The sequence below is a fragment of the Callorhinchus milii genome, unplaced genomic scaffold, assembly GCF_018977255.1.
Source record: "Callorhinchus milii isolate IMCB2004 unplaced genomic scaffold, IMCB_Cmil_1.0 Scaffold3, whole genome shotgun sequence".
In the NCBI taxonomy this organism is placed as follows: Eukaryota; Metazoa; Chordata; class Chondrichthyes; order Chimaeriformes; family Callorhinchidae; genus Callorhinchus; species Callorhinchus milii.
The window spans coordinates 60,053,124-60,069,557 of NW_024704744.1; the positions used below are offsets into that span (position 1 = coordinate 60,053,124).

Sequence of the window (16,434 nt, forward strand, 5' to 3'; positions counted from 1 at the left end):
GCAGAGTGGCATTAGAGCTCACAAAATAAGATAAAGGACCCCAGAGACTGAGTGTTATGCATTTCCAGCCATGCCAATAAATAGCTGTCCCACAACTCAAAGGCCCTTAGCTTGCAGATTGTCAGGTAGTAGGCAATATGTAACACAACATCTTACTTGGACCCGAGAAAGCATGTAAACGTGATTACAGTGTTTTCCATTAAAGCAGAAGCAATTTGCTGTCAGGTGCATTTATCTGCTAAAGTGCACAGAGACTTGGCTTAATGATACTGCATCAGATCAGTAATATACCAAACTACTTCACTACTAACTAGCAATGCCAGATTATTCAGAGAAAACACCGTAACAGTAGGTCTAAGGTTTCTAACTTACTTGACCGAAGAGATGCAGAGGATTTAAACCTGGAGGCAGCTGGGATGTATCCTCAATTTCCTCTTTCATATAAAATTGTAGCATGGCTGTAAGATGCCTGAGGCCTTCTATCATCTCTTCATTCATCTCTTTGATATCTGGGAAAGAATGAGCGAAACTCAAACATCAACCATGAAAAGATGTGTCTCATGCATCTGTGCTGTCTAGACACATCCACTCCCCAATTCAATTTGAAGTGGGGACAAACGCACATCTTTCACAAGACTGACAGTTAAATAACATACATGAAGCACACAGCACATTCTGACGACTCAACTCAGCGCTGAGAAAAAAAGAGACAAGAGACTCTGAAAAGGGAAAATAAATCAAAAAGTGGTAGAGTGCTACAGGAAGGGTTTGTTTTCTTCAATTATTGGATGCAAACAGCGTGATTTGTTTGGGTTTATACAAGACGGAGCCACTGGCAAAAGTAAACCAATTGAGAAACATCCGTCTAGCATAAAATTACTACAGCATAGATGTAAGGATGAACACTGGTACCTTGTCAATCTCAAAGGCTCAGTGCATTTATTTATTATGTGTAGTAATCAGAGCCAACAGTTCTGGATGATTTGCTCTGCAGTGAACGAGTGGAGTCTATGGATGCTTCACTTGTGTTGGAGGACAAGACTCGATGACAGCACATCACACCGTAACGATGAGCCTTTGGAACAGATGGCTGAGAGCAAACAAATGAAAATTCTTCTTCTCTGCATTGTGTACAATACAAAATTACATTTGTAAACACCTTTCACATTGGGAGGGCATCCCAGGGCGTTGAACAGTCAGAGATTCAGACCCAAGCGGTGGGGGGGGGGTCAAAGAGGGGAGGGCAGAACGGGTAGGAGAGTGGCCAAAGGCACAGTCAAAGAGGAGGATCCTCTGAGACATGCCTTCAAGGAGGCAAGGGAGAGATCGAGGTGGGCAGGGGACATGGAGCAGGCCGGAGCTTGCTGAGCAGAGGAGGCGGACTAGTTGATAAGGGGTTAGCAGGTCGGAATGGTAGGAGGGGGCAAGGCCATGGAGGGCTTTAAAGGTGAGCACAAGAATTTTGAATCGATCTCTGAGGGATGGGGAGCCAATGGAGTCGGGCGAGAGTGGGTGTGATGGGATCACAAAGCCTGGTGCGGGAGAGGCCACAAGCTGCAGAGTTCTGGATGATCTGCAGCTTGTGGAGGGAAGAGTTGGGGAGGTTGACAAGGAGGGATTCTCCAGAGTTGAGCCTTGAGGTGACGAATGGTATATGAGGGTTTTGGCAGCCTGAGGGGTGAGGCAGTGGCGGAGTCGGGCAATGTTGCAGAGGTGGGGGAAGGCAGAGTGGGTCATGGCATGGATGAGGGGGAGAAAGGATAGTTGAGGGTTGAATAAGACACCTACGTTCCTGACAGGCTTGGTGGGGTGGAGTGTGCAAACATGGATGCTGATGCTGCCAGAGCTTGAGGTGCAGAGGCGCTGGCACGAGCCAATCAGGAGGGCCTCAGTCTTGCTTAGGTTCAACTGTACAAAGTTGGCTCTCATCCAGGACGTGATGTCTGACAGCCAGTCAGTCAGGACATCAGTGGTCCTGGGGTCGAGGCAGAGAGATAGAGTTGGGTATCATCCGCATACATGTGGAAGTTGACTCCATGTCTGTGGATGATGTCACCAAGTGGGAACATGTACAGCTTGATGAGGAGAGGACTGAGGACAGAGTCCTGAGGAACATTGCACAAGACGATGCAGAGGGCTGGAGGAGGATAGGACCTAAACCATTCAAGGACAGAATCTCGAAGGTTAAGGTGAGAGGAGACGCGGTGGAGGAGGAAAGATTCATCCACAGTGTCAAAGGCAGCAGAGAGGTCGAGGGAAACGAGGAGTCAGAGGGAGCCCTGGTCACAGATAGACAGAATGTTATTTGTCACCTTGACCGGTCAAGAAAAAATTGCTCCCTGTACAATGGAAACAGTACTATTTTTTTTAATATGGTGGAACCATTGTTCAGTGAGTATGGTTGTGTGTCTGAACTGCGGGCAATGGTGGCAATACTCTCACCCGTTTCATGCTGAGTTGTGTTGCTTACCAGGAAGCTCGCAGGGAGTTCCTGGTACCTGCTGTGCACCAAGTGAGGGCTCTAACCTGCACTTGTCAGATGTCAAATGATTGTGGGGGGGGCAGGTCAGTGGGGTCTCCTGGGAGCTGAACTGGCTCCTGTTTGACATGCTTGCCCAAAGAGTGTCAGAATTGAGCCAACCTTCTGTGGCAGTCTCAGTTACCGAGCCAGCCAGGTTCACAGTACTCTAGAGCACTGCTGATGACAGGACAGCCAGCCTGGCTCACCGGCAAGATTTGGAGCGGCAGATCTGTGTTAACCCTGCAAGTCAAAGTCCTAATGGGTAGGGGACCTTGCGGTTTTAACTGGTTAAACCCCAACAGTACCCCAACAACACACACACACAGTCTGTGGTCCCAAAGCCTTGACTCTTGCCAAACAGCACTTAATACTCTCCAGAATCAGAGTGCCTCCCTCCAGGCAACAATTGCACATTCCATTCCAGACACAGGGAAATTTCCATAAGTAAGTGGCATAATATATGGAATCATTCAATAAATATTCTGATGAATGCTGTCATTTTTTTATTGAGATTCACTATATAAAGCCACATTGCTAGCAATTCTATTAGATATTTGAAATCTGCTTCAAACCCCTGGCTTTTCCTTTATGCCTGCCTTCGGGGTGGGGAGGGATGGACGAAGTTAAGCAGGGTCTCCTTGGAACTGAGCTAGCTCCAAGGTGACACGCTTGGCATCAGTACATTGGATTGAATCAACTCTCTGTGGTGGTCTCAGAAGTCTGGGTCCTGAGCCAGGTTGGTCACAGCAGGACTTGGAAGCCAGACCAGTCACTGGGGGCAGAGAGTCATCCCACTCATCTCCTGTCAACCCTGCAAACCAAAGGGCGGATCTTGGAGAAGCAGTTGGAAAGCTTGCCAGACAGTGCTGTCAATGGAAAACTACGCGGTTTTAGTTGCTTAGACTCCAGCAGTACCTAATAATAATAATAATCCTTGCATTTGATATAGCGCTTTTCACGTCGGGAGGACGTCCCAAAGCGCTTCACAGAACACACTGTAAAGTGAATTGACTGTATATTTGTGGGTGAACGCGGCAGCCAATTGCGCACAGCAATGTCCCACAAACAGTCATAGATTGAAAGTGACCAATTTATTATTGGTTTGTTTTGGAGGGATTATTATTAGGCGTGTGGAGTAAGGAAACTTGCCCAAGGTTTCGCCCTGCCTGGAATTGAACTCAGGTCTCTCACTTGCAAAGCGAGTGCTCTAACCACTGAGCTACAGGACTCCACTAACCAGTACTCAAAACCTTGGCTCTTTCCAACTTGCGCATGACATGCTCAGAAATTAGATAAACAGGGTACATCCCTCCAGGGAGAGAATGTGCATTCCATTCCAGACACAAGGATATTCCATGAATGGTCCCATACATATTTGAACTTTGTCTGGTTTGGATACTCTTGAGCATAGTGATGAGGTTCTGCGTGTGAAGCCACTGGATGACCCCGCCTGCAATCTTTTAAAACCTATTCAAACAATTTGTTAACTGGATTGAACGCCATTCTGTTAACAACGACCCTAGAACAGCTCAGTTAATACATCAACGAACCCTTACTCAGAGGCCACCATATGCAAAGGCCATTTTGGCCCAATCTCCCGAATGGTTGTTGAAGACACACTTGACTGTAGCTTAAAAATTATAAATATGTGATAGCACTGTAGCCAGCAGCGTATAACTGAGCATCACCAGTGAGGGCGATGCCAGAACTCAGGATGTCCTCACTGGCAAATGTATTTCTTGAATTTAATTTAACACTTACAATGGGTTGTGGTTTGGAAACTTTANTTTTTGGTGCTTTTACAATTAGCTTTGTCCATTCCGAATAGTAACATAGTGATAATTCCATCAGTCTCCAGAGGCTGACATCCAATTTCTCTCAAGATTACTTTAAAGTAATCTTGAGAGATTTCTAATTTCAATAACCAGAATCCTTTTAGTTGACAGGAACAAATCTAAACCTTTATGGAATCCTGTAGATTTTGAGTTCCATTATTTTAAATGTTTACTATCTCTTGTTTTCCCTTGATTATAACTTGTTTGGGAATTTAGCTTGTCCTGCAACTACCTCTCGCTGTGATATTTTCTGATGTTATGTTTCACATTTGCTGCTATGTCGCCTTCCAGGCATCTTTGAGCTCCACTAATCTGCCTTTTTAAGAAAAAAACTGCTGCGATTTTTTTTAGTGAAACCAGGAAAGAAGCACATGAAATAATTTCCATGCAAATTGTTCCACTTTATTCTGTAATATCATAGGTTTGTTCTACGTTTGTAATTTTAGTAAACTGTTCACAGTGAAGCTTATCAAAAGCACAATGTACTCACGGGACTGAAGTTCTGAGATGGAATAGAGCTCCTCAGAAGAACAGGGTGACGCAGATAGCTGTGGAATATACATAAACACTTAACATCAGAGCAAAATAAATAAATGCACAATTGTTTCTTCAGCCACCAGCCTCTAAGTATGGTGGAAAACCATTAACCCAAGGTTCCACCTCCTTTTCAAATCTTCTGTAACACTATTCAAATAATAATTTAATAATAATAAATAATTGAATAATATTTCAATTATTGAGAGAAATTGGTGCGTGGTGCAACCAGAGTGGTTTTAAAGCCCTACCTTTGTGGAGTCCTGTAGCTCAGTGGTTAGAGCACTCGCTTTTGCAAGCGAAAGACCCAAGTTTAATTCCAGGCAGAGGGCGAAACCTTGGGCAAGTTTCCTTACTCCACACAGAGCCTAATAATAATCCCTCCAAAAACCAAAAACAATAATAAATTGGTCATTTTCAATCTACGACTGTTTGTGGGACATTGCTGTGCGCAATTGGCTGCCGCGTTCGCCCACAAAAAGTCAATTCACTTTACAGTGTGTTCTGTGAAGCGCTTTGGGATGTCCTCCCGACGTGAAAAGTGCTATATCAAATGCAAGGATTATTATTATTATTATTATTATTCAAAAACAAATAATTTCTTCCAGTTTTCTGTCCAACAACTCTCCAGATTAACTGATCATTCGCTTCATGGCCATTTGTGGGATCTGCTGTGTGTAAAGTGGCTCTGATGTTACCTACAACAATTCTAAGCTAATGCAATGTTACAGGCACAACATCAAATGCAAGCACTATTTTGTTACTAAAACACGCAAGTAACTGTTCCTAATTTATTACTGTGTACCAAGATCCTACTTCATGTGAAGGGTCCATATAATCTGTTATAGTTGTTCCCGTATCAAATTTCACATTGTTCCCTTTGCATAAAAGGTAAGATTGCCCTTGACTCATCCCAACAGCATTGTCCTAGTCTTCAAAGGTGAACAAGTCTCTCTGACACCACCTGAATTACTTGCATCAAGTAGTTCACAATATTTGTTTGGGTGAAGAAGGCTGTTTTTTAAATAATAATTATAATCCTTGCATTTGATATAGCACCTTATCACGTCTTCGAGACGTCTCAAAGCGCTTCACAGAATATACTGTAAAGTGAATTGACTGTGTATTTTGTGGGCGAAATGCAGCAGCCAACTGCACACAGCAGTGTCCCACTAACAGTTGTGGATTGAGTGACCACATTTTTTTTTAAGGGATTGTTACCCCCAGAAAAGCAACCCGCCAACTAAATGACAACCACAAATGCAGCTACACAAATTAAAGCAGAAACTTCCCCTTCAGATCATTAACATTACTTTAACATTAATGATCTTTTCATTAAATTTGGGCTTCTCCATAAAATCACAGAACAACAATTTGTATGTGCATGAGATGTCATCATTATTCTTCGAGAAGCTGTCTGGAGAAACTGGCTATTACTTTCCTGGTTAATGAAACAACAACTGAACACCAACTACAATTAATAGCATACTAAAGACCACTCACTAGTTTGCTTTACTTTAATTGACTTTCGTGCATAAGGAACAGATACAAATCCTAAGAAACAGCAATAGAATTGAGGAGGTGGACTATCAGGAGCCTCGGAATTGATTGCCTTATTTAAATGGATGTGGTGACAGTGGTGTAATTTTTTTAATCTTACACTAAAAATCTGATGAACAAGTGCTGGGAAGGTGTACAGGATTTCTTCCAACCCTGCAGAAAGTGAAATGATTCAGAGATGTACTGCTAGAGAAAAGGAGGCAGCTGGAAGAGAGGTTTGGAAATTGATTTTTGTACAAGTTTCATTGAAATTTGGCTGATACTGACATAGTTTGCTGCGGGACTTACTGATTTGAAGATAATCCTTGCAACAAGTCTGGCCATATCAGCTGGAATCTTTGGATAGACACTTCTCAGACACTTGCATTCCCGCTTATGTTCGGCCCAAGCCAGTTTCTGGAAGAGAACAGACTTGAAGTGAGGACTAGTTGATGAGACATTGAAAAACAAAGATCTGCTTGTTCTTGTTTTATGTTTGGGTGTATGTTAAAGATCACATAGCACTATTNAAAAACAGAAGTGAGTTTCTCCCAGAGTGCTGGCCAACAAGCTTCCAAAGNAAAAAAAGTTGTTCATTAACTTCATGACTATTTGTGGGGCATTGTTATGTGCAAATTAACTGCCATGATCACTTACAAATACACAGTTACTACACTTTACAGTAGATCCTATGAAGTTCTTTGAGACATTGACGTGTGATATTCAATACAAGAATTTTAGCAGCAGTATAACAGTGAAGTAGATTTTATAACTTCAAACAGAATGCTTTACAAATTGCAATATAATAATACTTGCATTTGATATAGCACTTTTTCACATCTTCTCGATGTCTCAAAGCGCTTCACAGAATAGACTGTAATTGACCGTATATTTGTGGGCGAAATATTATATATATATATGATAGTGGTGAACGGAAAACTCAGTATTATAAACAATCAGGATACATTAAGATTCTGTATTATTTTTAGCATTTACCAGAAATCCACAGCACCCTAAATAAATATCAGACAATGACATCCCAAGGGGTTTTAAAAGGGCAAGGAGTGGAATTTCACTGAGAACACAACTCACTTCACTACAGACAATGAAGAACAAGTAAGAAAATAGATTTTAACAGAATACAATTTGCTGCCACACGTGCATGTTCCAAGTGTTCAAACCTTCCCTCATCCCTTTCAAGGTCCGTCTCAAGATCTACGTCTCTGACCGTGCTTTCAGGCATCTTTCTCCTCCCCACCCCCCTTGGCTCCCTCCCCCAGAACGGGTGCGAAGCCATTATTGTTAATCATCTTGTGGTGTCCTTTGAACATGAAAAGTGCTACATGAATGTATTGTATTGTGTTCCTCAGTACACAGAGTTTAATGCACAATTAATTGCATTTCAGCCACAATCCCATCTCCAGTCCTGTGTGTAAACTCTTCCAGGATGTTTCACCGCCTCCAGTTTTCTCCGTCTTCAGCTCTCCAATGGGTTTCAAGCTGAGGAAGACTTGAGGCATTGAGTCAAAACATCCTGGAACAAATTCCACAGAGCACTGAAGACAGGAATAAGACAGAAGCCCCACTGATTATTTAAAGCAGGATGTGAAGACAGCGCTGGCAAGAGGAGGGATTTCAGTATTGAAGAACTGTTTTCTCTTTCCAGATAAACCAGAAACAAAGCAATAATCTTCCAACATGCAAGAGACATTTATTTCATTTTACATTCAACCCCTTTCTCCATATGCTCAGGCTTAGGAGTTTTTTTCTCATACATCAGAGTTTTTTTTTCGACAAACCCATAAAATTGTCCTTAGCGATTGTTTTAGTACAATCTGGAAGAAATAAACTTGGGAAAGGCCGAGAACCAGCTCCAGGCTCTGACCTTGCCTCTCTGTAAATGGGCCAGTGTGAGTGCCAATAATACAGTAAACAGGAAGATCGCCTCTTGGAGATCACAAGATGGGTTTGGATGAAGAAGGCCCTTCTGCTCATTTGATCTCATCCTTCCAGAACACTCACCCTACCGTCCTCCCACCATAGCATCAAGTTCTGGCCTTAACTAACCTTCCTAGTGAAAGCTTATCACCATCTGAGCATTGCTGCTCTTTGGAGAAACCATCTAATACACGCATACACCAGGTCATCAGAGAACCATAGAAACATATAACACAGAAGAGTGCCATTCAGTCCATTGTGTCTGTGCCGGATCCTTCAAGAGCAAACCTTTCAGTCCCATTTACCTGCCGTTTTCCCATCCCCTGTAATTGACTCTTTTTAAGCTATTTGTCTAGTTTTTTCTTGAAGGCCAATATGGAAAAGGAAGAGTTCAATTAAAAGATAATCTCCTGTGAAGGTGATCTTCCCGTTTACTATATTATTGGCAGCCTCACTCACACCGGCCAAGCTGAATTGCCCAATGGCAGCTGATTCTTTTTACCACTTAATCCCATGAAGGTAGTGATTAGCAGTTATGACATTTTTGGTAAAACTATTTCTCGGATGCAAAAATTCAAAAGCTGAAGCAAGTGAACTAATACTCGAACATACAGAAGTGAGTCCTGAGGTGGCTTCATGTTGGAGGACATGCTCAGAGTCCCACACTATTTCAGCCTAATCTTCAACCCTGCTCTGAAACATTCATTCAGCTCCTATTTACCAGATTCATTTACACAACTTTACTGTTTCTGATTAGAAACTAGGATACATTTCTTCCACAATGTGAAAAAAATAAATCTTTTAATCTCTGATCTTGCTTGAGTCTGGTTAATTTTGTTCATTTGAAGAAAAAGTTTCCTTTTTTTTCTTAGATTATAATGCAATTTAAATACTGTATCCTGCTTATATCCACATTATCAAAGCATCTTAGCACTTTAAAACCTGGATCATGTACCCTGTCAATCAGAATTTTTCCAGTGAAAATAATCTCAGAGTTTGAAGAGTTTCTGGCGTGAATTTAGTCCCAGAATCATCCACGCCCCTCTCCAAACCGTCTGGAACACATCAAAGTCCCAAGTACAATATTCCAACCCTCTCGACTCTCTTTCCCCTCCTCGCTCCCTCCCTTCCCTCCTCTCACCCTGACCATTTCCCCCCTCCTCGCTCCCTCCCTTCCCTCCCCTCACCCTGACCATTTCCCCCCTCCTCGCTCCCTCCCTTCCCTCCCCTCACCCTGACCATTTCCCCTGCTCGGGTCATGACCCAACTGTGCAGCGCCTTGGGACGTCCTCCTGACGTGAAAGGCGCTTTATAAATGGAATCTTGTTGTTGTTGTTGTTGTTACCCATGAGGCACACCCTGTGCTTCATGTGTCATCTAAATTAAGAGGTTCCATAGGTACTGAATATGAATTGCCCAGATCAGCTCTGGCTACCAATACTGCCCCTCTCCCAGCAGCACTCTCAATGACAATGGCTTTTGACTGCCGGTTAACAGGGTTACAGCTTTCAGTTCCAATGAAGTTGCAATGCACTACCCAGCGTTTGCAAGCTGGAAGATGAATGTGCAATCCGGTTTCTGGACAGCAGCATTGAAAAGGACATCAGAGAAGAGAGGGAGGGTCTGCTCCAGCGCGTACAGATACAGCAAACTCCTGATAACTCCAAGGGGAAAGGACCCTTGGAGTAATGGCAAATTAGGCATAAGTATAAATACATAAATAAATACAGCCGAGATATTGGCAGCTTGATGACTTAAGGGGTAGTGACATGTTAAGTCAGGGTAGTGTTTTCAGGAGTTTATTGTAATTCATATTCTGTTACGAAAACTTAATTTAGGGAGCAAGTTATAGCCCACTGTTATGGTAACTAGTTTCGCCTTAAAATGAAACCACTTATGATTCCCAGTCCTTAAACTGGCTGCATTGATAAAAGCCTCATATTGATTGCAAACTTTTAAGTGAATCATATCTTAATCCGTTCCTCGTTCCTAAGGACACTTATCTATGGTGTTCATGCTTAGCATGTATATATCTATATCAAATACAAGCATTTTTTAAAAAAAAAACGAAAGAAGCAGGCGAGGAGGTGTAACATAAATCAAATGAGCAAAGCCAAGTTTGAGTTTTAAAAGCTGTACATTATAGGAAAAGGAAGTTCATGTGAGGTAAAGAATTTCATAGGAACTTAATACTGGAAGAGCAGGTGATGGTGCAATGTGCTTGGATTTCAACACAGTGAGGAGGAGGAACATGTGGGACAACATATTTGAGGTTTGAGAGGAAAGAGCAAAGACTGGAGAAGCAATGATTTAGGAGGTACATGATCCTAGGTTTTAATATTATTAGATCAAAGATAACACAGATGTAAAGCAGGTTTGTTCACTTTGGCTGAGCACAGAATTAGGATTAGAATTTAACAAGCTTCAAGCAACACAACAGAGGAGCCAAAACTTCTTCCCCCACTGAACCCAGAAAAATGTTGCATTAATCAACTCCTTTAAAAAAGAAATGGCTAAAAATCTGGGTATGAACAGAATTAAAGGTTAGTGGGATAGGCAGAGAGAAGAAAAATCAGGCATTTGTTATGGGGAGAACATCTCAAAGTGCCTCACAGGATTTACTGCACAAGTAGTGACTGTGTACTTCATAGGCAAACGCCTAAGCAATGATAATAATATTATATATTATTATATAATATATCATCATATAATAAAATAATATAAAATAAAATAATAAACCTTCACTTAATATAGCGCTTTATCATGTCATTGAGATGTCACAAAGTGCTTCGTAGAATATACTGTAAAGTGGATTGACTGTCTATTTAGTGGGCAAAAAGCCATGGTTTGAGTGACCAAATTATTATTTATTTATTGCAAGGTATTATTACCCCCAGAAAGCGATCTGCCAACTGACTAACAACCGGTTTCCTGCTTACTGCTAGGTAAACAGAGTCGTATGGAGTAAGGAAACTTTCCTAAGGTTTCTTCTCCCTGTCCTGGATTATCAAATACTTCAAAGTACACAAAACAGCAGGTGTGGGTTCTGTGGAGGGCAGTTTGCCAGCGTTTAATAGTGGAGGGCAGAAATTGAGTCCAGATGAATTTTATGGATCAGAGAGTATTTAGACAGCAAGGACGAAAGGAAAGTGGGCAGCTCTGTGAAAGAAGCCAGTTTGATAGGTCACATGGGTTTTTCTTGTTCTAATGCGTTATGTCCTTCCAGCCTGGTGTCAGCAAATAAGATATTACTAGAGGTCACAAATAGAGTATTCACACCTGGAGTTGCACAGTATTCACAATTCCCGCTCTGAATTCGACCTACTATGCTCTAAAACAGCCACAAATAATTCCTTCGGAGTGGTTAGCCTGACTCATGTCCTGCTATTAGCACCATTCAACATTTGCCAATCCTCTGCAATTCCAATCCATGAATGGTCTCCACTCCATCGCAGGGTCACGTGTTTGATTCACGTATTGATAAATAAGATATTTCCATAATTAGTACCTTCATCCTTCAGCTGAATTAACTACAGTCTTTCAGTCAACATGCGATTTGAGGACACACAGTGCCAGTTAGCAATTTTAAAAAATCCTTAATTTCCTGGTAAAGTACAGTCAGAGGTTATTGACATGTATACCCACATGCTCTGTTTTTGAACTTTGTTGTCTAGAACAGGTTGTGGTGTCAAAGGCATGACTGGCAAACATACACATTTTATTCTATCCTGTGAGAGCATTTTCAATGAAACTTAAGTTAAGATCTACCCAACATCAAACCAAACTATTTTCAAACACTGGTCAAACATATATCCATTTACTTGGGCTCAGGCTTCCTTTCAGAAAAGCATGCCGACCGCAGCTCAGATTTCATTCTGGGACAAATGCTGCCAAAGTAACGTTTGATCGGGATTGCTGCCTGCCTTCAGCCCTGCGTTTGCACAGGAGTGTTCATGCTGTGGATCACATAATATCTTCAGTTTTTCTCCTCCAATCCCATATTTGGCTTCTGGCTTCAAAACAATCTATATGTGAGTAACAGAAATGATTGCAAATTTTAACAGCGTGATTGGTCAAACTGCAAATTTACAGACTTAACTTCCTTCTTAATACTGGGCAGGATCAGGTAATCATTAAAAAGCTACATCTTTGTGGAAACAGAATTTCTTTCTGAACCAGAAGCGGATTAGAAGACCACAAGTATACAACTTCTGCTCAACATCTGTCAAACCGAACCAACATAAAGCGAATTGAGATTAAAAACGCAGCGAGTAAAGAATTTATTTCATGTTTGAGACCCATTTTGCGCATTAAAAATATATCAAGTGTCCCGGCTGTAAAACGCATTGTGGTTTCTAATGGGACAACAGCACTGCCCGTCCACAGCCTGAATTCCTCCATGGCAAACACAGGAACTGCTGTCTGACACATGCAAAAACCCATCACCTTCCTTAAGAGCATCCAAACCAAACGGAGATCACTGCATCCCACCCGTAGATGGAAATGGAAATTTCAGAAATATTTGTTGGATTAGATTGCATGCTCTCTCCCTGCAGGAGGGCATCCGGAAAATATTACTCACAGTTTGGCAATTTTTTTTTTAGCGATTTTATAACACAGAAGGAAAGAGGCCAATTGGCCCATCAGATTGCATTGGTACTCACATTCCTCCTGGAGTATCTATACTAATCCCATGCTCCTCTTTCTCTCCCCATACACAAATATTTTTTGGCAAAAATTTACCTCCCACCCCACAGCCATCCGGTATCTGTCATGTTGAAAAAGCACTCAGCACTATCAAACCGAACAGTCATAAGGGAGGGAACGAGAGAAAATTCTTCATGAGGCTTTAAATACATAGTTAAGATTGTATTTAAGAATTTGCCAAATGAAGACACTTGCAAATGTTAAGAAAACAAAGTAAATATAGACCCAGGTGGAATTTCTCCTCAAATTTGCCATAGTGCAAGTCTCCGAGTCTCAGGAGAGCACCTTTACTGTACACTGTCCAATTCCCTCGCCAATTTAGTGCTACATGAGGAGCAGTTAGGACATTGAGCTCACAACCTAGGTTGTGACCCAGCAAACAAATCACACAGAACCAGCTTCTAAGCAGCAAATAGAGGAGGGGTCCATCCTCTGAGGGACGGTATCCACCCAGTCCCGGGCTTTGGTTTTCATGAGCAGGCAGAATTCTTCCAAGTGTTATTTTTATATGTACAAAAAATTCTTTCCTGTGAGGACCAACTGTAAAAGCTCTTCTTCATAAATATACAGTTACGAGGCAGAGCTCTCAGTCAGCCCTCATAGGAGGGAGATTTTTTTCAGTACATAAAAAAAACCTTGGATGAGTTTTATTCCAGAAGGCAGTGTAATACCGTAGCAGATGGGTTTCTGTACCTAATTTCACACTGCATCCCGAGCAGATGGATACAGACTCGAGTCTCATCCTGTATAATTTTACAGGTGTCAAATAAGCTCCGTTGAGAATTGGCTTTAAAGCCATCTCAGCCTAGCAGCAAAATTATCTTTCTACTTTTGCATATACCTGCCTATTGGCATCTTTTGTAAAAGTGCATTACAGTTCCCCCTGACCAAACACATACGTCAACAATTTATTAATCAAAAGTTCACTGAGGAAGATATTCTGGGATAATCTCACAATATTGTAGACATCCAGCATTCAGTCCTTTCAGATCCAACTATATAAAAAACACACAATAGACCAAAAATAGAGACATTTGCCAGCACTTTCATACTACAAATATTAAAAAGGAGTCAGGCCCCTTAAGCACTAAATAGCATCTCCAAACTTCACATCTGGAATACTTCCATTCCTTCAAATAAAATCCTTCTTTGTTTCTGCAGGTATAATGGACAGTCTTTGACTAAATAATGTCAGAAAATTGCTCAAAGCCGTTCCACATGCAGCCTTACAGCTGGCAAGGGTCTGGGATGGCTTCAAACACAAGTCTAGGCTTGGAAAGGGCAATGTGGTGTGCGGTTCCCACTGCAACACACAATCCCAAACAGAATTGACAGGACTCCTTTATCTGGAGCCATCACTTCCAGGAGTAAAGCAATCCAGAGTGAGTAATAGGATTTATGTTTCACGCTCCACCATTGCTCTTAAGTTGATGTTTCACGCTGCACCACCTTAGGCAGTAGTGGAAATATGGAACTCTCTCCCCCAGTAAGGCTGTGGATGCTGGATCCATTCAAATTTTCCAGACTGAGATTCATAGATTTTTGTAAGGGAAAGGTATCAAGGGATATGGAGCAAATGTGGATAAATGGATATGAGATATAGATCAACCATGATCTTATACAATGGCGGAACAGGCTCGAGGGGCTGCGTGAGTACAACCTATTGCTTTGCCAACCGTCTTAGTTTTGTAATGATACAACACTATTAAAAAAAACTGTCCCGCAACTAGCCCTTTTATGGTTTGACAACAAAACAAAAATGCTCTTGCAAAGCTTTTCTCATTGACTCAAACTTTATCCGGACCCATACCCATACTAGTGGTCTCAGGTTTGCCTCTGAGGCTGTGCTGAGTTTGCGGTTATCAGCCAAGCCACTGCAATTAGCTTCAGCACCAGGAGTTGAGGGGAGGAGTTATCAACACCAACAACAACAAAATTACATTTATAGAGTGCCTTTCACGTCGGGAGGACGTCCCAAGGCGCTGACAGTCAGGGGTCAGGACCTGAGAATGTAATCAACAACAACAACAGCAACAAACAGCAACAAATGACCTGATATGTGGATTTCAAATGAACAGGATGAGGCTTGAAAAGACTGAGATGTCCACACAATAAAAGAGCCTGTCAACCCTGAATTCCAAGGCTCACGTCATCATGGGAATTCTATGGTAATAGGAAGAAAAAAAGGAGGAAAACATCTGCAGTAGAAAGGAGGGAGGTGAGAAAGCTAGGACGGAAATAAATAAAGTTCTTTTATGGAAATTCAATTTACATTGGCATTGAGGCATTTGATTCAAGTCGAGATGGTAGTTCTGAAAGTTTTGGTTCAAAAATGAATGGATGTCGCTGATATCTGGATTATATTGTAGTGGTAGTCAATTCAATGTGAAAACACTCAGATCAGCCAACTGCAGTACAAAGTAAGGCATAAATGGGATTGAGCAGGGGGAGAAAACAAGTGCATTTGGGGATGGAGTTTTAGTTGTAATATTCCAAGGTTAAAAACTTGGAACACAGCAATTTTGAGAATCAACCCTTTACAAAACCCATTAATACAAGGTGACATTTCTTTGGCCAGAGGTATTGATCACCCCTAAAATAATAAAAGTAAAATAGAATTTCATCACTCGTGGCTTCCATCTCAATCTTTTAATCAATCGTGTAGTTTCTGTCTTTTATTAGATTTAAAAAATATTAATATAAAATGTGCTGAGAACTTTAAAAGTACCTTGACTGAAAAAAATCATGCTGGACTGAACATCTGAAACCATTTGTTAAAGTCAGACAAACTGAAGCAGAATGGGCTAATAATTCTACTGCTTGCATTTGATATAGCGCCTTATCATATCATTGAGACACCTCAAAAGCGCTTTACAGGATGATTGTGTATTTGTAAGCAAACACAATAACCAATTTGCATACAGCGATGTCCCACTAACAGATGTGGGGTGAATGACCAATTTTATCTGGGGATTATTTAATTTAATCCTTGCATTTGATATAGCGCTTTTCACGTCGGGAGGACGTCCCAAAGTGCTTCACAGAACACACTGTAAAGTGAAATGACTGTATATTTGTGGGCGAACGCGCCACCCAATTGCGCACAGCAATGTCCCACAAACAGTCGTAGATTGAAAATGAACAATTTTTTAAAATTATTTTTATTAATATTTTAGTAATTTTTTTTATTATTGTTTTTGGTTTTGGAGGGATTATTATTAGGCGTGTGGAGTAAGGAAACTTGCCCAAGGTTTCGCCCTCTGCCTGGAATTGAACTCAGGTCTCTCACTTGCAAAGCGAGTGCTCTAACCACTGAGCTACAGGACTACAGGATTATTGGCTAGCTCACGGGAGAAACTC

General features: G+C 41.5%; 1 protein-coding gene across 2 annotated transcripts in view; it reads right to left on the reverse strand.

Annotated features, from left to right (window-relative positions):
* Positions 1 to 16,434, reverse strand: part of smyd3 (SET and MYND domain containing 3) — a 400,254-nt gene that overhangs the window by 293,437 nt on the left and 90,383 nt on the right. For both annotated transcript variants that reach the window (XM_042332902.1, XM_007898399.2), the window contains exons 3-5: positions 6,739 to 6,846; positions 4,847 to 4,904; positions 373 to 509 (exon numbers count right to left, since the gene is read on the reverse strand). In XM_042332902.1, coding sequence (XP_042188836.1) covers positions 373 to 509; positions 4,847 to 4,904; positions 6,739 to 6,846 — 303 coding nt within the window. The remainder of the gene's footprint in view (positions 1 to 372; positions 510 to 4,846; positions 4,905 to 6,738; positions 6,847 to 16,434) is intronic.